Source organism: Silurus aristotelis (assembly GCF_946808225.1).
Source record: "Silurus aristotelis genome assembly, chromosome: 7".
NCBI lineage: Eukaryota > Metazoa > Chordata > Actinopteri > Siluriformes > Siluridae > Silurus > Silurus aristotelis.
The window spans coordinates 12,137,036-12,160,005 of NC_139580.1; the positions used below are offsets into that span (position 1 = coordinate 12,137,036).

Here is a 22,970-nt window from a genome sequence, read left to right on the forward strand (position 1 = left end):
CTATATCAACATAGACCCAAATGAGTTCTTAAGTTCACTGATGGAATCAGTTATGAAAATGTTTGTTTTAAAACATCGCCTATGGCTTTATATTTGTTATATTCTCTTTTTTATTTTAACCATAATTCCAAATATTAGCATTCAAGTAAATAGTGTTTACTAAAGATTCCAAAGAGCTTTTGGTTTGTATTACAAGTCAATTTAGAGCCCAAAACGAGACATAATTTGTGTTTGGTGCATTATTTAAAGATATCAGTGTCCAAAAGAAAGAGAATAAGTGTTCACATTATTCATTTCCTTTTTTATTTGTATATGAACTAAATACAACTACTTTAAACATTATTTTTAATATTTATTTTTAATATAATTTCAATTGGAAGTCTACCTTCAAAAGCCTTTTTGTAAGGAAATCTTGTTTGCTAAACAAAATCGATGTAAACTTGGCTTATTACTTAGGCTTTACAGATATATGACCAGGGCAGGAAACACCTTGAGGATCATAGACTGAGAGGTGTCACGTGATTATATTGTACTTTTTGTATAAATAGACCACTTTGAGAGTATAATACGGATCTAATATTCTGTTTTATGTTTTCTGACGGGTGCTGTGATGTGTGCTGGTTCCTCAGCCATCTAGGCTTCATTAAACTCTTCATAATAAAACAGGTGGTTGTGTAAATGCTCTATTACTTACCATGTTCAATACACATCTACATAATCCATACATCCTGCCTTCAGTGTTGTTTAGAAACTAGGCGCGTAAAGAGCCTTTATCATTTAATTCTGCATCTCCGCCGTCTTTCACTATAGCCTATATCTCTTTTCTTTTTTTCCCTCCCCTATGTGGATGTTAGTGTGTCCTTTGCATTTCACGCAGCTCTTTAGTAAACTTGGAGAAATTGATAACACGGTAGACAAGCGCAATAAAAACGGCGCCCGCGGCCCACCACCCGCAAACCCCCATTATGTAAATCCGGGGGGTCATTTCCGAGACAAATCGTTCACTTTTATTCCTTTATTTTTTCCCATTTTGTACGGCTTCTTTTCTCCGGAGAATAGAGCATTTAATGTGTCTGCGCGGTGATTGATATAATCGTGAATAATTTGCCGACGCTGAAGACTCTTAGGACACCGGGCGCGGATGCTTTCCCCCGATTAACTTCTCTTTACGCAAATTGTGAAAAATATCGCTAATACGAAAAAATAAGGCTTAAGTGCAAAGCCGTTATTAATAGGGGTCTACCACAGATATTAAAACAGCCATTATGGTGCAGCTTGCATGTCTGAAAATAAAGCTGTGCCCTTTGGGTGAGATGGAAACCCATGAAAGCGTCTCTTTTTTTTGCCTTTACACTCTAAAACGGACAACAATCGTACAAATATCACACAAACGCGTCGTGGCCAGAGAGTGTGTGTGTGTGTGTGTGTGTGTGTGTGTGTGTGTGTGTGTGTGTGTGTGTTATGCACGTGACCAGTAGGCAGGGAATCTACAACCTAAAATTTACTATATAAATATCATTACAATGAAATGTATAAACAAACTAGGATCCTCAAAACCAAACATTTATAGCACAAGCAAAAATTTTACTCATTTGACGAATACATGTATAATAACAGGAAACACCAGTTCACACAAATCTCAAAAACCCTCGCGTTTCTCACTAGGAGGGAAGGGCATATGGCATAAAAATCAGCCAAGAGAGCATGTCGGGGAGTCGGCCGCCCTGCCAGAGAGTCTGCTGGACCACCGCTCTATACTGCTCTCCAAAAATCATTCACGGCTCAGACCTGCTCAATAGCCAGCCACACAAATACATGTGAGAGGTCAGACACCGTGACACTGACCCAGCAAACTGGCTCATTTTATTATAGAGCTTGTAGGATAAATGCATTATTTTGTAATATACAATTTTTTTTTATCAATCATGAAAACTTTATTATTTTATCATATTTTGTCATTTTCATTTTTTTTAGCTCCATTTCAGAACCTTCAATATCTTACATGTTTTACAATTGTATTTTCATTTAACATGGATGGATTTATTTAGAGAGATTTACAGAAGTGCTCTGCAATCCCGATCTGTTCATAAACACTCTTACTTCCACATGCTAGTTTCCTGGGTCAGTGACCAACAGCACAGTTTGGAAAAGAAACCCCCAAAACTTGGTCAAGTGGATTTGTAAAACAAATTTCACCTTAACCACGCCCACTCTAACATCTGAACCAAGCAACATCTGAAACCTTGGCTAGGGCAATATCAGAAATATAACTATAGCAAATATAACTATAATAAAGTACCGATAAAATCATTAACTATATACACGTATACATAATCTTAATTAGCCACCTCAATAAACTCTTATTTACCTGTTTTTTATTAACCAAAACACATAAAACCCTGATTTTTGTTATTAATTAACCCTCACTTCCTAAATTTTTAGGTTAATAAAAAGTGATTCCTGATGTTATGGGTTCTATAGCAAAAAGCTGAAGAAGTAATCTCCCCTGAAGAGTTTTCCAACTGTTGCTCTAGATTGTACTGTACATGCTTACCACAGTCACACACACCTTTACGCAAAACCTCGAAAATAATGTAAGAATCATTAACCATCCAAAGTTATTAAATTATCTATTGAGCAAATAATATTTTTGCAGTAGTAGTAGTTGTAGTATCACTTGGTCATCGTCCTTTTTGGCTACCAACAGGGAAGTAAATAGCCCCTTGTTTATATTAATGGTAAAACTAGCCTATAAAACGCAATAAAAAAACATTTTACCTAGGTGCATTGTTAGCTACACTTCTAATGATAGCTTCTAATTAAATAAATGGAGCACCATTGCCATACACGTTATTTAGTGGGCGTGGCTAAGGACAAACAGTAAAGACCAACGTAAATAGAAAGAAAGTGGAGTGAGCTAAATGAAAGTATTTGGGGTTTATTAGTGTAACTATTGTGTGTATAATATTTATCAACGAGCTTCCATAATTTTTATTATTTGTATTTTGCTTTGTTCATCTCATCTGTTAATGTTATTTAAATAAAGGGTCTAGCAAATATGATTAAACAATTATTAAATTATTTGTTTGTGATTCGTTTTAATTATAAGTAATTGAAGTCTGCATTATTTATATCAAGCTAAATAAATTCAGCTCCCAAATAACCAATTCACTGCCAGAAATAAAACCCTTAAGGATTCTCCTGCTGTCTCTCTGAGGGAACCTTTATGCTTTCTACAGAACCATGGAAACTAAGATTACTTCAAGATTCTGTAAAGAACCCTTCTAGATATTGTTTTCCTTTCCGAGCTTCATAGGCAGAGCTCTTTTTGGAATCTAAGCGCTCATGAACACAGATTGTAAGAGTGTACTAAATAAAAGATGCAATGCAGACAGTGTAAATGAGTGCCCATATAAGATTGATGTCCTCATCTTTTTCCTTCATGGCAAAAATTGGCATAAAGACCAAACCTTAAGAAAATTATGTTAAAATGATTATTGGAGGTTGTTTATTAAATAATTCTGCTTATTGACAGAGCTGACTCACATATGTCGCCTTCCCTGGTGATGATGTGCTGAAATTAACTGTTTCGATGTGCACACAATAAACCAGCATCTGTCACGATATTTTTCAAATGTGACACGAATCGATTAAGTACATGAACATACATTTATAGATCAATAACACATAAAATCTGGTTTCTCTCTCTTATCTAAATTGATAATTTGTCTAAGGACGCGTTTTCAGGAGAAGTGATTTATATGAAATAGGCAGTGAAAATGCAGTCTTTAGCACCCGGTATTTCTGTATATGTATTTTTACAGTGACCTGATATCTAATGTGGGTTTTAACCATCAAAGAAGATTTTTTTTAATGATGCGTTTTGACATCCCAAAGAATCCGACATAAGTCAGTTAAATCGAGATATGTATTCTGAATTCGAGAAATTTGCAAAAATGTGCCGCAAAAAAAAAAATAAATAAAAATATGACAAAAAAGTAAGATGAAATTGTAAATGTGTTAGAGTATACTGATCGGTATTGGACACAGTTTGACATCGCGCTCAGCTCTACTGGGACATTATTCTATTTTTGTCAGATGATGATAACCAATAGAGGGGCGAGGGTTTGACGTATTCGACCAATGAAAGCACTACTTTGTGACTTTGGCAGATTACGAGAGTTAAAGGCGACAGTTTGACAGGAATAAGCCCAGCCGTGAAGGGCTCAGTACAGATGTGACGGAATATGTCGGAATTTCAGAAACAGAACCGAAAGAAAATTGCAAGAGAGAAGAAAATGGACAGACATACTCTGATCTCAGTTACGTTGCGTTTTGCGTGATTTGTTTTTGTTGTTTTTTTTTTTTTTTCAACCCCCCGATTAGGTGTTAAACGGGGAATATGGACAGAGCCCAAAGTCCGAGGTCGGGACAGTCACCTAAACCAAGCCATGAACCCATCCGTTTTGGTATAGACCGGATCCTCGGTTCCTCTGACCGACAGCATGGCTCTGAGAGCAGCACGGACAGCCAGACAGGGACCACCACAACATTTACTGCCCTGCTTGCCCCACTCTCTGCTTTTCCTGGCTCTTTGGATGACCCGAGTGAGTTCGTGCCGAACAGGACTCTGGGACACCGCGGGGTTATCCGGGTCCCAGCGCACAGACCGCTCGGAGCCGCCATAGCGCCGCCTGTCGTGAGCGCAGCTCCGGGCTTCGGCCCGCTTTGCTTCCCCTGGGTGGATAATCACCGCAGATTTACCAAAGACAGACTGCCAGGTAAAGTGACACTTTCAGGCAGGTTTTAGATGAGACAGATAGGCCTGGGTCGTGCTACCTAATTCAGTGCAAAGATTTTTATTTACATTAATATTAACATTCGGAAAAGACATCGAATTTTTGTTTCTATTCAATAAAAAAAAATCTCAGTATCCTAATCTTTGTAAAACAAAATAAGATGTATGAAAAATTTTAAAATTGTCCATATTTTTATAATAATCTTTGAATAATAATGAAATAATGCTTTAATTTATTTACTTTGACTACAATCGCACGTTTTCCTTTTTCCTCATTGTAATAATAATAATAATAATAATTACTATTGTTATTATTATTAAAATAATAATTCATATTTGTTGCGAACACTTTGTAACTTGCACTAGTTTTAGTCTGGGTGGGCGAAATTATTTTTTATTCTTTTATAAGATGCAGTAATCTGCTTTCAAGTTTTAATGGTAAAATCATTCTCTTTCCATGAGATCATTTGTATGTTTTTTTTCCCATTGCGATATTAAAAAAAAAGACAGCAGACATGCTTAAATGGTAAAATAACCTAAATAACTTATGGGTTTATTATGACCCTGGATAAGTTCACCTATAAGAAATTAAACTCCAATACACTCTTAGAAATTTGAATTGATTCCCCAGAGGGTGTTATAAAGAACATTATGCTTTTAGATTTTCTGACAACACAAACAGTTTTTCTCTATTAAAACCGTTCTGAAATCTAAGAAACCTCTATTTAGTGCACAGACACCCGAAAGGCTTTTTGGAAGAGTGCAAATATTTGTTTATGTCTTTGTAATTGTTTGGAATGTGTACCATTGTTAACTGTTCATCCCAATAACCACAGTAATCATCACATATTTCAGAGTAGTGTCACTACTATTTCAGAGTAGTGTCATGCTGAAGAAAAGCTTTTGAAAAGAGCCGTGTTTAAAATTGCAGTGAAAGAATATATTCTATCATTCTCAAATAAACCCCACCTTAGAGAGTGAAAGAGAGAGAGAGAGAGAGAGAGAGAGAGAGAGAGAGAGAGAAAGAGAAAGAGAGAGAGAGAGAGAGAGAGAGAGAGAGAGAGAGAGAGAGAGAGAGAGAGAGAGAGAGAGAGAGAAGCCTTAAGACTATTTAGCATATATATATATATATATATATATATATATATATATATATATATATATATATATATATATATATATATATATATATATATATATATATATATGTTTCCTAGTGAAAGCTATATATTCTATTAAAGATTTTAATAGACACTGCAGGGTGCATTTTTTTTTTTTTTTTTTTTTTTTTTTTTTTGAGAAAGTGTGTAATCCAATATCCTATCGTAAAAGATAGCATACACTTTGTCAAGAATTGTCCAAACTAAATGTTCTTCAATTATAAAGGGAATATACACTTTGTCAAGATTATGCGGGTAAAAACAAAAGTTTATTGTGAATGAAAGATGAAGAAACCTGATGTAGTTGTTAACATGCCTGTCATTTCCAAGAGTAATTCTGCGTGTGTTATTTCGTAGGCTTACGTAAAAAAGACAAAGAAAGAAAGAAAGAAAGAAAGAAAGAAAGAAAGAAAGAAAGAAAGAAAGAAAGAAAGAAAGAAAGAAAGAAAGAAAAGGTTTTGCATTAAGTTACATTGTATTACAAAGCTTTGGTGCCACAGGTGGATTTACAGGCTTTAAGGGCCCCATGTGGCCTTACTTATATACTCCTTCCTGGAGACAAATGTGTGCACTAAAGAAAGTCACATTGTATCTTACATGTGGACACGAATCATAATCTATGATCTAGAAATAATCTATTTGCCGACTAAGACATGTTTTTTAGCATTCCCCTTAAGAAATGCTCGCTCTACGCTTTTTAAATAGAACATCTCAATAGAAAATTCTCTAATAATCCCTAAGGCTTTAGCTGTAGGTCTAAACCCAGCTACGTGTAAAAGAGCACATTTACAGGGTGAGTGATATATTGTTTGGTCTGTTTTCTCTCCGGAAGTTAAGGTCTTGTTTCTCAGTGTGCACCGGTACGCTGCTCGCGCGGCTCAGAGCACCACCGGTGCCTGGCGCGGTGGTCTTATCCCCCAGTTCCAAACTTATCTCGGGTCTGTCTCTACGATGTTCTTCTCCACAACATCGGTATATCCACATGAATATCACTAATCCGCCAAGAAGTTCTGCTAGTCCTCCTGTGTAACCCAGTATAATGCAGTATCCAATACGGATGTCTGAAGACGGGGCGTTGATGTCCATTAGGAGGTGGTTGTACCAGGAGATAGGGATGATTGCCAGAATCCCGGAACACGAGATGAGAAAACCACCAAAACCTGCCAGCTTCATCTTCGGTGTGTCGGTCCAGCAGGTGGTTCCGACTGTCATTAAACAAAGCCCGATGAGAGTCACTATCAGAGATGCAACCATCATCCTGCGCGCGACCTCAATGATCTGGTTATTAAAGTATTTAATGTCCTCGTGGTTGCACAGGACGTCTCTGGATGTTGTCAAGGACTTACAGATATCCCAGATGCCCTGGTGCAATATAATATCCAAAGGACGCCCAGTGATGTTGTGGATAGTACGCCAGTTTGGTGCCACGGTACTCGTCAGGGTCAGAATCCAGCCGCAAGGCGCGGAAACAAAACCGAATATTAAAATACCGGAGGCTCGCATGGTCTTATAGTCTACAGTACAGTAATATAAATACAGTCTAACCACACACTCGAAAAAACTTTGCACTTTATCATCTGATCCTGGACAAGGGTTTACTCCCACACTTCAGAATTTATCACGTGTTTAACTATTCAGTTGGAATAAAAAGCACTCGGTTTCTATGGCATTGTATTACAGTCTAAAATAAATGAATGGTGGCTACAACAACGAAGCCCTAAAATGTCTAACAACATCTAAAGGTCAGAGCATATGAAATTTCTGGCTGAAGATATTTTCTTTACCCTGCAGATTACAAGCCTAAAGCTTACTGTGCTGCCATTTTTTGCGTTTCTTTATTCAGTATTGGCACAAGTCTAAGAATTTTTTTTTTGTGGGGAGCGAGATACATAATATTCATCTTGGTATTCGTTGTCCTGTATTACAGACCACATCTTATAAGGTTTAGGAACTATAGACTATATAAGACTATAAATGATAAATTTTTATGAATAGGTGTCTGAAAAAGCAAATATATATATATATATATATATATATATATATATATATATATATATATATATATATATATATATATATATATATATATATATATATATATATATACCCTAAAAATGCAATTTAAACATGGCTTGTCCTATTTTAATCGCTTATTGGTTGGAGTGCAACTCAGCGTTAGATCTTAGATCATTGTTATACTTGATCATCTTTAACTATAATATCTCAGTGCTGAACTGCCTGAATAGTTATGTTAAAGCGTTGATTTCTATTATTTAAGAACAATAGGCCTTCTGTTTGTAAGACCTAAACCTTAACAATACCCTTGGCAATATTACGCTACTACTATTTCTTTGTTTTGTAACTTTATGACCATGTTTTGCACCACATCTGCCCAGGACGTCCTCATGATGCTCATGTTCTCCTGTCAGCCATAGTCCGGATGTCTTTTTCCCATTTTCTCTTGCAGTTATCATTATATAATTAACATTGATTTCAACTACAATGTATAGTACAGGTATTATCTATATACCTATAATATATTGTATAGTACCTTATAATATATATATATATATATATATATATATATATATATAATTATTATTATATCTATTCGAATAGATACATCCAAACAGTATTTAACCAATAACTAACAAATTAATTAACAAAAATTAAACAAGGGCTCAAGTGAAATGCTTATTTATTTATTTGGTTGGTTTTTGGTTGTTTCCAGCACAATTTTTTTTATTATTATTATCTAAAAAAAATTCACAGTATCTACTGTGCCTTGATCCTCAGTCTTTTTTTCCATCCAGCTCTCCTAGCGTTGCCTATAACTCGGCGTATTGGTCATCCGTACCAGAACCGCACACCACCCAAGCGGAAGAAGCCGCGCACGTCATTTTCCCGCGTGCAGATCTGCGAGCTCGAGAAACGCTTCCACCGGCAGAAGTATTTGGCCAGTGCAGAGCGAGCGGCTCTCGCAAAGACTCTTAAAATGACCGACGCTCAGGTCAAAACGTGGTTCCAGAACCGCAGAACCAAATGGAGGTAAGTCCGCCTTTCCGCCTGAAACACGTCTAATGGTGCTCTTTATTATAAGCATATGTTGATGATTAATACTTTCCTAACGATACACTTATCCTGCCTACATATCAAGAGGTTTTCAATAATTAGTTGTATCAGTTAAATATTAACACATTCTTACACAAATTCTGTTCACTCATCTGGTTATGATGCAGTATTGTTCATGTCACCTGGAACAGTTCACAATGTGAAGCAAGCACCAGTATTTCTGAGTTGCTTTCAGATACCATGATCTATACCAACCCTAATTTATCAACGCATGTTTATTTTAAATAAATGTGGGGGGTAAGATGATGAGGAAGTGGTGTAGGAGAAAGAGGAGGAACCCCATTCCAGACCAATCCATTCACACACAATAAGAAGCGTGGCATCTGCTAATGAAAAAAAAACGCTTTAAGGTGCTGGGTGCAGATGCATTTTTATATTACTGACAATGGTGCTATTATACACTATTATAAACTAACACAAAGTATCTAAAATTTGTGTTCATAACACCGTTACTGATATATATATGATTTTAAAATCCCCTCATTCATTACAAATTCAGGAAAAGATCAATTAACTAGACTAGACTTTTTAATGGTTTTAAAAATGGGGGTAGACCTTTCCCGGTAATAAGTGATTCAGGAAGTCTCTTTTCCTGTCCTCTATGTCTGTCTTCATTTCTCTCTCTCTCTCTCTCTCTCTCTCTCTCTCTCTCTCTCTCTCTCTCTCTCTCTCTCTCTTTCTCTCTCTCTCTCTCTCTCTCTCTCTCTCTCTTTCTCTCTCTCTCTCCTCTTACTCCTTCATTAACATCATTAACTGCTGAAAAACTAAATTAAAAAAATAAGAAATAAACCATTAACCTTTACAGGGTAGATTTTTAATTTTCCCTATATCTTTTGTGTGTGTATATATATATATATATATATATATATATATATATATATATATATATATATATATATATATATATATATATATATATATATATATATATATATATGTATATATATATATATATATATATATATATATATATATATATATAAATTTATTTTATTCTTTTATTTTATTCTTTTTTGTTTTTTTATTATTTTATTATTATAGCCTCCCCAAAAGGCAATAAATAATGATGACAGTAACTACAATACAGCAATACAATTATTTCTTTACAGTAAGATTACATAAATGTGCAAGGTAATGTTTATGTTGTACAAACTAATACCTCTCTAGGCGGCAGACGGCTGAAGAGAGAGAGGCCGAGCGCCAGCAAGCTAATCGGATGCTGCTGCAGCTGCAGGCTGATGCCCTCCAGAAGTCCATCAGCGAGTCAGTGCCTGTAGATCCTCTGTGTGTGCACAACTCTTCACTCTATGCCCTGCAGAACTTGCAGCCATGGGCTCAAGACAAAGCAGGCAAAATAGCCACAGCTACTTCATTGGCCTAAATAATACTGGTGAAATGTTAAGCCCATGTGGAGTGACTGTAATGGCGCAACAGCTGAACAAATGGGTATGTGTTACAAGATAAGTAAGACAGGTCTTATCCTGATATCGTTGGTTAAATGACCTAGGGGGAAAATCTGATCATACAAATATAAGCAGAATTATAGATTTTTTTGAGGATTTATATCACATTAATATCCTGGGATCAGAGCACTATTGGTGAATATCATACTGAAAATGCATCAGGAGAATTTCCTATACTCCCAATGCTTTATATTAAAAGCAAAGGCCCTTTTACAGTTTTTGACTTGATGATGTTTGATGACATTCTTCAACACTAAATACACAGATATGTGCAATCTGAAAGGTGGCATATATGAGGGCACAAAATGTGCTCCACAGTAACCTCCCAGGATTCAAACAAGAAATAACACTGCAATGGGAATTGTGAATGTAAAATAACACAATCAGGGGTTATGATTATGAAAAGTTCTTACTTCTTTTAGATGTTTTTTTGTCATGATGGACAAAAAAGTTAACATCTAAACACCCAGGCTAAAACTTTTATGGCATTTGGCAGACTCTCTCACAGATGAAGGTTAAGGGCTGTGCTCAAAGACCCAGCAATTGCAGCTTGGTGGTGCTGGGATTCACACTCACAACCTTCTAATCAGTAGTCCAACTTCTTAACCATTAAATAAACAGATTCACATACATTTCGGTTGTCCATCACCCACCATCCATTTTCAAGTTCTTTTACAGCTGATCCAGCTGTTCCAGTGTTGTTGACACAAATATAGACTGTGGAATATCTAATTATGTTTGACTTTTTATATAAATGAGTATAGTGTACATTTCTACTCATCACCAGTGACTGTATTCTTGAGAATGAAGTTTACTATTAATCAGAAAATTTCCTATGTTTACTTGCTTTGTGACTAAACTGAAGCTTTTACATAGTGTTTTGGGCCATACTACAGTTTGTATCCTGGCCCAGTATTATTGTCACTACAAGACAGAAAGATACTATTGATATTTTAATCCCGGATTAAAATCCCAAAAATAAACAGGATCCTCGTAAATTACTTTACATAGAAATATGCCAAATTGAAGATTTACCCTTGAAGGGAATACACCAGTGTTTTTATTCTCTGTGTATTGAATATTTGGAGTGTGTTTGTAATTACCACTGACAAGAACATAGACACATTTCTCCTTTTTTTAAAAAATACAAAATATTTTTTGAAAAAAAAAAAATGTTGGGGCATTAATAAACTAAATAACATAAAAAAAATCCAAATGTATTCTATTAATTTTTAACAGTGTCAATATTTTATTCAGTCAACAGAATTAGCTAATTAAATGAATTGCTTTTAATGACGTATTTTAAAATGAATAATAGATGATTATGCATGTAAACACAATGTGAAAATACCAAATGTATCGTTTCAGTCTAGTTTTATTTCTTTAAAAGTTTAATTGTTCTCATGTTTTCTGTTGTTTAATAATTGCCAAGTAACACATTCAAATATTGTCTGTGGTAATCACATGTACACCACAAATGCAGTGGATAGAGATTTGGTCAATCATTGCTGTCTTACTTTATATTAAGTGTTTTTAGATTCTGTGTCGCTGTATGTAAACCACACAGGCAACTAGACAATTACCAAAAATGTCTGTATTGTAAGAAATAGCTTACAGATGTAAATACATAAAATGCACATGAAATTAGTTTTGGCCCAAACATGATTTTTCTGTATCTCACTGGTAATAACTTTTGTATAAATGATTAGTTTTGACTATAGCTATATGATAAGTATACAGAAACTGTCTGTCTATTAAGAAAAAAGCATAAAGCTATGTAATTACTGCAAATTACAATTCTGTCTAATTTTCTGGGTTGGCATGTGACAAGACTAACATACCAAAGAAATGATCTAAAAATTAGACTTAAACATTTGTCAAGATGCATATTTAAATAAAATTTACTTCTGTAATTTATCTCTAACAGTGTATACATTCATAATATTAGAAAAATGTTGCCTGTATTATTATTAGACAGTGATTATAAGCACTTAATATAAAATGGAAGGAAAATGCTAGAATACATAACATTTTATTTTCCTTTATATATTAATGAAGGTATGCACCCTATAATCAACTACCCCTGTTTGGAACCTGAACTAAATTCCAGTATTATATAAACATTTTTAGTCCTAGATTGGGATTTTCTTATGTCTGAAAAACTAGGGCTCTACTGTAAATTATCTTCTAATTATAAGTGGGAAAATGTCTATAATGAAATATACAAAGCTTTGTCATGTAAATAATATTGAACAATTATATACTATGAAGTTGTTTTGACTTTTTTGTCCTTCTTAATATGTTTATAATTTAAGGTGAATGTGTGTATAAATATATAATGCAATCAATAATATTGTTTGACAATTTTTTTATTGTTAAATATCATTTTATACAGCAACAAGAAAGTGTTTCCTGTCTCTGTCTACCTGCTTCTGTCTGTTTGTCTGTCTGTCCATCTGTCTGTTCACTTCAGCTTGCTGTACAATGAAAAATATGGTAACAGCTCAGCCTAGCAACAGTTCGTTGCATCAGTTGTGCATAAATTATAATCCACAATACTGAATATGAAAGTAATGCATGGAGAGGTGCATATGGTGCATGGTGTAAGAGGTGCTTCCTCTTCCTCTCGCTGCTGATTCTCGTCACAGTGAGTAGAGTTACATATGGCTGCATGAGTACTGTGCAGTTTTTCCTCAAAGAAAAGATCGGTTGCCAAAACACAACCTATACAATATTTGGATGTTGTGCAATTTCATTGCTAAATTGACGAGAACAAATGGCAAATTATGAAAAGTTAAACTAAAGTAAAGCTGAGATTAAATTCTAACAAAACTCCACAAATGTGTAGAACAGGTTTTGTAATTTGTAATTTCAGTCTGCAAATTCCTACTTGTAGCAATACAGCAATCAATGCATATAATTTTTTATTTTTTTGCAACAGACCACCAGAGGGCATCTGATAATGTGATTCCAGTAGCTGTACTCCACCAGGTCTCTAATGAAACCTGCAAATTCAGGTTAGAAAGGAAAAACACACAGTCTTCTCAACGCTGCTCTCCATTAAAAAAAAACTTGCAAGCTAACAATTACAATTAAAAGATTACATTTACAAAAATTGGATTACATTTGTGGAGGCTTGTCATACATTTAGTTCCATATAAAATAATGGTTTGCTACACATTCTTTGAAAATGAACAGGGTGAGTTTAAAACATGCTCTCCTTAAGCTATCAATTAGGTAGCGAATTAAATATTTACTCTTGGCGTTTAATCTCGGTGTTCAGCAAAGTGACATACTTCAAATTTAATATAATAAATGAATAGTGGTCAAATAAGGTTCAATAACTAATATTGGTATTAAATACCAAAAGTTTAGAACGATTAATTTGTATAGAACTAGTCTGACGTTTTGGTGCCAGGTGGACTTTTTAGCATTTCAGGAAATCTCATGGCATTATTACCCAGAACAGTCTCCAGAGTTTCATAGATGGGATAATTGTTTTGTTGATAAGAGACCAGAGAAGACAGTCCATTTTGGTTTAAGCTGAAGGAATGCTATGTCAGCTCAAATAACCACTATTTACAACCATGGTGAGCAGAAAAGCAGCTTGGAACATCCTGCCAGCCAAAAATGGAATTCAAAGATAGAGTGGGCACCGAATATTGGACAATTGACCATGGAAAAAAAGACCAGGTAATGTTTTTCGATCGTTATCTGTTTCTTTTCACTGAGCATGTCCTGCCACATGATTGGATAAATGCAAGAATTAGCTGGTATTCTTGTTAAAGTAACTAATAAATGTATGTTCTTATTGATGCCATCATACTAAAAACATCCAGCCATACAGTAATTTAATATAGGCACATTTATTTATATAATGACTACATTTAACTAAATTACTTATACATATTCTAGAAATATTCTAGAATATTGCTGTGTTTATTAAATTCAGTAGGCTTAAAGATAAATAATGGCTTACTCATCCCAACAAGTGACCTTTTAATAGCTTTTGAAGCTAAGCAACCTCTAAAATGTCTCTCTCTCTGTCCCTCTCTCACGCTCTCTGCTCTTCCAAATCACAGTGTGTGGATAAATGGTTACATGGCTAAATTCTTATTGAACAGTACTACATTTTGGTAATTCACAGCTTTCTCACAATAAAATAATATATACAATGAGCACAACCAATATAATGTAGAGATGGCAAACAGTATAAAAAAAGCACCCAATGATGCAAAAACCCGTCTGTCAAATGTCCCATGGCTCCTTATTAAATGTCCTCCCCTCATGCTGTCAACATCGAACACACAGACAGACAGATAGACGTTCTGGAGACAAAGGTGTCTGAACAAATAAACAAGTAGCAACGCAATAAATAACACAGGCACAGTGCAGCACATATACACACAGGTAAACACAGACAGATCAGGTTCAGCATTCTCAAGCAAGAAGCAGCACAGTAATGTTGAAAAGCCATTCGATTTTTAACAAGACTACAAGAGATGTTTAAGACAGTATAGAATAGGGAGAAACATCCAAGAGCTCGCTGACTGCTGACAAAACATAGTCACAAACAATGAAGCTATAATCTCTAGGTTTGAAGTTACACTAGGCCTATTCTTTAACTTCTCTACTTTTAATGTTTGATTAAAAAAAAAACTCTTTTGGTAAAACCACCATAAATGGTATTAAGCTTTAAGGCTTATAATAATCAGATTTTTCTTTTTGCATTCCTTAAGAGTTTTGGATCTAAATGGAAAATCTAATATAGAAACTGGTGTAAGAATTAAGCAATCGAGATGCAGTAAAGTATTGAAATATTAAGCCTGTCCATTTGGTTCTATGTGAAAGAGTTACAAGCAATTATTATAATACTGTTTTAGCACTTTCTTCTACCCATTTACAAGCACTGATCCTTTAGTCACCTTGTCTTATTCTCTAGAAACATTGTAAATAGGTCATTATACTGTGCTTTCCAGTGGTATAATATTGACAAATATTAGAGAATAATTGTAGGTTCAGTGTCCTGTATATAAATAAGAACTCAAAGTGTTTACTTATATAACTTATATAAGTGTATAAAATAAATCACTTGGGCCAGAAGAAAAGAAAGAATAAGCAAGAATATTCTGTTAAAAAAAAAAAGTTTGAAAGAAAAAAAGTGACTAAATCATATGAAAAGCAATGAGATTATTCTAAATCTAATTTGAACCTCTGTAACCTTTCATACAAAATCTTAATTTTCCAACCATGAAATGTGTTGAACACTTGTGGCTATAAAACGGAACAAAATCAAAGCTGGTTGTGAAAGGGCATGGATCTGTTTTCCAGGATAACAATCCAAAAAAAAAAATATTACAGTGCTAAGCACATAGTGTTGCTATGTACATAGCAGTGTAGCACAGATGTCCAGCTGCAGGAAGCTACAGATTTCCATAGTTAAATAATGGGCACAAGATGGTGTAGCTTCTTATTACTCTCCTTCTTGAACAACGTAGCTGTAAACCTTTCTGGTGGGGGTGGGGGGGGGGGTGTTGACTCTTCTTTACTTTCTTTCTGTCTCCTCATTCAATTCTGTGCTTCTTTCATATCACATTCTCAAAAAGCTGCAAAGATCTCATAATATTTTCATCCTGCAAAAACAAACAAACAAAAACAACAACAACAGGGAGACACACAAATATCTGTCAGTTATTCAGACAGAAACCGAATATTGGTGCTTACATTGAGTTTACATTTAATCAAGAATCAGTATATATAATATATGTTAAGTTATGGGTTATAAAATGCTAGTCACACTACATGGACAAAAGTTTGTGGACACTGCATGTGCTTCTTTTTTAACATCTCATTCCTCATTTCCCAGTCCCCAATGGTTGTTATGATAACTTCAGTAGGGTTAAGGTCAGAGCTCTATAGCAGGCCACTAAAGATATTTAATTTATGTAAACCATATTTTCATGCAGCTGACACTGTGCACATGGGCTTTGTCATACTGGAATAGGTTTAGGTCTCCCAGTTTAAGTAAAGAGAAAATGTATTTCTTTAGTATCCAAAGACAATCCTACAATTTAAAAAAAAATTTTGTAACAGTTTGGGAAAGAGCCACATATGGTTAGAAAAGTCAGGCGTCCCAATGTTATTATCAATATACTGTTTCTCACTATATAAAATATTACATGAAGTAATATTTAATAATTAACTAAATGTTAAACTAAACTAAATGCACAACAACAGCTATCATGCACAGCAATATTATTTAGCTTTGGCATGTAGCAATTCTTTCGAAAATAGCAATTGAATATTGATTTTCTGTCATTTACATTGGATTTTTGCTATCAACATTTGAATGCACACATAAGTAGCAGTATTTAACGTTTCTAAATGAAATTGTTTTATATTGCATTTCCCCTTACATCTCAGGTTAAAATAGCTTTGCTTAGCTACTTAATTATTCTTAATATTTTTTTTTAGGAATAATAATTTAGGAACACTATATTTTGACAGCATTAAAATGTAGTTAAACTTGATGAGCAAAGTTTGTTACATTTTATTTGAGCAACTAAATGCACACTGACATTATTACTGACTTTAGTAAGCTGGTAAAAATCCGTAGTTCACTTATGGCATTTGGCAGATGCAATTATCCAGAGCGAATTACATTTCATCTCATTCAAACAACTGAGACTTGCTCAGGGGCCAAGGAGCAGAAGCTTGGTGTGGTTAGGATTTAAACTCATGCCTTTAACCACTAAGCAACCACTTCCCAAACTTAACTCAAATTTTCAGCATTAGTTAGTTAAATTAGTTTAGTTCAAAATTTATTTTGGCTTAGCTGTGTTCCGACCAACCCTTACTGCAGGTGTTTGCAGGTTTTGCAATGTAAAGCCAGAAATTAGGTTGAATAATGTTAGGCAAATATATCTATTATGACTAAATTTATACACACACATTATATATATATATATATATATATATATATATATATATATATATATATATATATATATATATATATATATATATACAGTGAGGAAAATAAGTATTTGAACACCCTGCTATTTTGCAAGTTCTCCCACTTAGAATGGAGGGGTCTGAAATGGTCATCGTAGGTGCATGTCCACTGTGAGAGACATAATGAAAAAAAAAATAATCCAGAAATCACAATGTATGATTTTTTAACTATTTATTTGTATGATACAGCTGCAAATAAGTATTTGAACACCTGTCTATCAGCTAGAATTCTGACCCTCAAAGACCTGTTAGTCTGCCTTTAAAATGTCCACCTCCACTACATTTATTGTCCTAAATTAGATGCACCTGTTTGAGGTCGTTAGCTGCATAAAGATACCTGTCCACCCCATACAATCAGTAAGAATCCAACTACTAACATGGCCAAGACCAAAGAGCTGTCCAAAGACACTAGAGACAAAATTGTACACCTCCACAAGGCTGGAAAGGGCTACAGGGAAATTAAATTTCCTTAAAGCATAAAAACAGATGGGCATGGGTTATTTAAAAACCTGTATGGCGAATATTGTGTTGTAGTGAGATGTGATTACCACTAGAGGGTAGCGCATACAAGGACTGCTGAGAAAAGGAAAGGAAAAGAAAAGACAGGAATGATGTAGATACCTCTTGACAGGATAGAATGAACTCATCAAGAGTGACGACTCCATCTCTGTTTTTGTCCATTTTCTGTAGAGTAAAAAAATTGGATAACATACAGTTAGTTGAAAATTAAATAAACAATTGATCGAATATCTAATTTATTTATAACCACATTTGAATCGCTATAGATCAGTATGCACAGAAAAACAGGAAACCTTTCTACATAATTGTAACTTACCTGAAAGAAAGCATCCACATGCTGTTTGGGTGTGTCTGTCCTAAGGACGGGGTACGTATGTTTCCCCATCATATCATAGATAGCACTCACAATGTCAGTCATCTCCTAAATAGTAAAATGCATATTAATATGTCTGCTTTAAATGTGTGTGAATACACTGGTGGTTTAATAGTGATCAAATATGTGGATACATGCCCCGAAAACCACACTCCCATTCCCAACACAGACACAGACACAGACACAGACACAGACACACACACACACACACACACACACACACACACACACACACACACACACACACACACACACACACACACCTCCTTGGTAATGTAGCCATCTTTGTTGATATCGTACAAATTGAAAGTCCACTGCAATTTCTCCTGTGTAGAACCTCTTAACAAGATAGACAGAGCTGTAACAAAATCCTGGACACAACCAGTGACAGAAAGATACAGTGAGATAGAAAGATTACACATCACATCCATAGAATTTGGGGAGGTGAATCCCAAAATGGTACACAAAAAATGTGGCCCTATATTTTATAATAATGATAATAATGATGCAAGTGTAAAAATAAAGCATAAGATTATGCCATTTGTGTATGATAATAAATGAATGATTAGGTTTGCAGTTTTATAAGAAATCTAGAAATAATTTAGGAATACCCAATCTAACTCCAGAGGAAATCAGAAAACTCAGTAGAAGCCCATGTGGAGCACTTTTAATACTCTTTACGGTACAGTATTTACAGTATAATTTTTCTAGCAGAAACATTTTGCTGTCATAACCAACATAAGCTCATTTGTAAATGAACATTTGTAAATTTGTCATGAACACTATGTGGTTGGAAGTGTGTAGAGTGTATAGATTTTATCCGTCCCCTTTTCTGTTATAATAACCTCCGGTCTTCAGGGATGGTTTTCTCAAAATTTTCTAGCTTGATGGTGGGGATTTGTGTTCATTCAGCCAACATCCTATTTATTCCACAGATATTCATTTGGATTGAGGTGTTGAAGACAATTAAATTCCTCCAGTCTAACCTTGGAACTCATGCAACTCACTTTGTATGCCAGAGCAGTGTCATTTGGAACAGGTCTAGGCCTCAGTTCCATGGAGGGGCTATTGTAACAATACAGCATAAACACCCTGAACAATTCTGTGTTCATCTTTGCGAAAACTGTTTAAGGAAGATTCACATATAGTTTTGACAGTCGAGTGTCCACATACTTCACATACTTCTGGCTTTAGTGTACAGTGGTCTATAACACTTCAATGTACAAATTATTAACAAAAAAATCAAAAAATTATATATAAAAAAAAAGAATAAAAAAAAAAAATTTTTTTTTTGCAGATTTATTTATGGTTCAGTACTCTCCAATTCTATTAAATTCACAGGTCTTGAAAACAAATTTTAACTTCAATTTAAGAAAGAGGCCATCACATCAGCACAAGCTCTTTCATTACTGACCATGAAAACAGCAACTGAATGATAATGTGGGAAAAATTGCCATATACTCAACCATGACATGAAAATAGATTAAATAGATGTTAGGAGAAAATAGATGTGAGTCACACCGTGAAACAGAATAGCTAAAAACTAGGTATCAGACTGAATAAAATGGATGAGAAGGAGTGAGAGTGATTCATGCAGAGTGACAGAGACGATCACCTCGAACTTGATGGAGCCGTTATGGCCCAAGTCGAAGGCGTTAAACAGGTAGTGAGCATATGTGCTGGCATCTATACAAAATAACAGATACTCTGTTAGGAGAACACACATACGCACATGTAAATCTATACAAAAAATCTCAATTTGTGACATGCACATCGACACTTACCACCCTGAGGAAAGAACTGTGAGTAAATCTGTTTAAATGTCTCTTCATTGACAGCCCCACTAGGGCATTCCTAAGAAAGAAGAGAGCAAAGATTAATAACTAGGAAGAAAGGAATTCTCTTTGGAATCCAAATGAGGTTGGTATACAAACTAAAATTGAAAGGTGAGAAATGAGGCTGTCAAAAGTAATGTGTTGTGTTAATAATGCATTAACGCAACATTAAATTGAACTGCACAAATTTTTATTAATGCGTGATTGATGCAGCTCACATTTGTTTGACCATTTTTATAAAAAAAAATATAAATAAATATATATATGAGGCAAAATTTAAATATTCAAGGCTACACACATGTTTTATATATATATATATGTATATATAATTATATATATATAATTTTGTATTATTATTATTATTATTATTTTTATTTTATTTATTTTTTATAAACATTTGTATTACTAATGCACCAAGTCTCAAATCAAGCACCAAAATAAGCTATAATGCACATATTATATGCACATAATTTAAACCGGAAACATAGAAAAACTGAAAACATAGCAAAAGTTCCATTTGGTGTCCAGATGATTTTTTCATTTTAAACATTTACTAGAATATTTTGTCTTCATGCTCTACGTTAAGTATGGTTTCACTAATAATAAACATACATTTGCATAAAATGTGTTTGGGAGAAAAATGTCTGCAGAACCAGAAAGGATGAAATTTGCCAAATGTATTATATGGCCTACTTTAACAAAAAAGGAAAAGATATGTGCAATATATTTGTTAAAAAAAATACAATTCATTTGGAAAAATACTTGTATCCTTTTTATATTTATATAAATAACCTCTGTATAGAGACTCATTAATGTGAGCTTGATTGATAGACTTATTTTGTCCAGATTAAACAGGTAATTTTTTTCAAATGTGAATTTAATGAGGTGTGTAAAATTAATGTTACTTTGTGGAATAATCTGATAGTTGCGAGGAATAAACTAAATAGATTATTGTCTTCTTCTTCTTTCGGCTTTTCCCATTAGGGGATGCCACAGCAGGTCATCCTTTTCCATACCCCCCTGTCCTCTACATCTGCCTCTTTCAAACCAACAGCCTGCATGTCTTCTTTCACCACATCCATAAACCGCCTCCTTGGCCTTCCTCTTTTCCTTCTTCCTGGCGGCTCCATCCTCAGCATTCTCCTACCGATATACCCCATGTCCCTCCTCTGCACATGTCCAAGCCATCTCAATCTCGCCTCCCTCATCTTGTCTCCAAAACGTCCTACATGCGCTGTCCCTCTAATAAACTTGTTTCTAATCCTGTCCATCCTCGTCACTCCCAATGAAAACCTCAACATCTTCAGCTCTGCTGCCTAAAGCTCCACCCCCTGTCTTTCACTTAATGCCACTGTCTCTAAACCATACAGCATCGCATTTCTCACCATATAAACTTTTCCTTTCACTCTTGTAGATACTCTTCGATCACAGATCAATCCTGCCACTCTTCTCCACCCACTCCACCCTGCCTGCACTCTTTTCTTTACTTTCCTAACACACTCTCCATTACTTTGCACTGTTGACCCCAGGTACCTGAACTCCTCCACCTTCTCCACCTCTTCTCCCTGCAACCGCATCACTCCACTGCCCTCCCTCTCATTCACACACATGTACTCTGTCTTACTCCTACTGACTTTCATTCCCCTTCTCTCAAGCGCACACCTCCACCTCTCTCACACTCTTCTCAACCTGCTCCCTACTCTCACCACAAATCACAATATCATCCTCAAACATCATACTCCATAGAGACTCCTGTCTGACCTCGTCCGTCAACCTGTCCATCACCAATGCAAACAGGAAAGGGCTCAGGGTCGATCTTAGATGCAGTGCAACCTTCACCTTGAACCAGTCTGTCGTTCCTACTGCACACAATTTGCTGCTGTCACACTGTCCTCATAGATGTCCTGCACCACCCTCACATACGTCTCTGAAACACCTGACTTCGTCATACAATACCACAACTCCTCTCTTGGCACCCTGTTTTACGCTTTCTCTAAATCCACAAATACACAATGCAATTCCTTCTGTCCTTCTCTATACTTCTCCATCAACATTCTCAAAGCAAATAAGGCATCTGTGGTGCTCTTCCTCGGCATGAAACCATACTGATGCTCACAGATGGTCACCTCTTCTCTCAGCCTGGCTTCCACTACTCTTTCCCATAACTTCATGGTGTGACTGATCAACTTAATTCCCCTGTAGTTACTGCAGGTCTGCACATCTCCCTTATGCTTAAAGATCGGTACCAGCAAACCCCTTATCCATTCCTCAGGCATCCTCTCACCTTTCAAAATCTTTTTGAACAATCTGGTTAAAAACTCCACTGCCATCTCTCCTAAACATCTCCACACTTTTACCGGTATGTCTGGTCCAACCGACTTTCCACTCTTCATCCTCTTAATCGCTCCATCCAATCCAAACGTCTTTCTCTCTCATTTTCCTCATTCATCAGCTGCTCAAAATTCTCCCTCCATCTTCTCAACACACTTTCATCACTTTCAATCCCTGATGATTTATAAAGTTTGAGAACATATGAACGGAAAAAGTATGACTGCCTTGATAGAAGGCAATTCTAAATAAATCTATGAATAAAGTAAGAGACTAGACTAGCCATTCTATTATGGCAAAAGATTTGGTGCTGTTTTTGATTTGGTATGTAACAATTAAGTGACTGTG

The 22,970-nt window shown here is 35.2% G+C and overlaps 3 protein-coding genes across 4 annotated transcripts in view; 1 reads left to right on the forward strand and 2 right to left on the reverse strand.

Annotated features, from left to right (window-relative positions):
• The window catches only part of tlx3a (T cell leukemia homeobox 3a), a 16,352-nt gene extending 3,551 nt beyond the window's left edge, over nucleotides 1–12,801 (forward strand). Inside the window, exons 2-4 of the mRNA XM_083546689.1 lie at nucleotides 4,387–4,781; nucleotides 8,772–9,006; nucleotides 10,258–12,801. Coding sequence (XP_083402815.1) covers nucleotides 4,403–4,781; nucleotides 8,772–9,006; nucleotides 10,258–10,471 — 828 coding nt within the window. The 5' untranslated portion in view covers nucleotides 4,387–4,402 and the 3' untranslated portion in view covers nucleotides 10,472–12,801. The remainder of the gene's footprint in view (nucleotides 1–4,386; nucleotides 4,782–8,771; nucleotides 9,007–10,257) is intronic.
• On the reverse strand, nucleotides 6,745–7,461 carry LOC310729339 (claudin-23-like; the record flags this gene model as incomplete). The annotated part of the gene is made up of 1 exon (XM_083547448.1): nucleotides 6,745–7,461. One exon carries the CDS (start codon nucleotides 7,459–7,461, stop codon nucleotides 6,745–6,747), a length of 717 nt encoding a protein of 238 aa, XP_083403574.1.
• A 1,600-nt stretch (nucleotides 12,802–14,401) lies between the features above and the next one.
• Nucleotides 14,402–22,970, reverse strand: part of kcnip1a (Kv channel interacting protein 1 a) — a 58,492-nt gene continuing 49,923 nt past the window's right edge. For both annotated transcript variants that reach the window (XM_083547227.1, XM_083547228.1), the window contains 6 exons: nucleotides 20,244–20,313; nucleotides 20,075–20,145; nucleotides 18,723–18,830; nucleotides 18,403–18,507; nucleotides 18,189–18,251; nucleotides 14,402–16,186 (listed from right to left, as the gene is read on the reverse strand). In XM_083547227.1, the coding sequence (XP_083403353.1) occupies nucleotides 16,139–16,186; nucleotides 18,189–18,251; nucleotides 18,403–18,507; nucleotides 18,723–18,830; nucleotides 20,075–20,145; nucleotides 20,244–20,313 (465 nt within the window). In that variant the 3' untranslated portion in view covers nucleotides 14,402–16,138. The remainder of the gene's footprint in view (nucleotides 16,187–18,188; nucleotides 18,252–18,402; nucleotides 18,508–18,722; nucleotides 18,831–20,074; nucleotides 20,146–20,243; nucleotides 20,314–22,970) is intronic.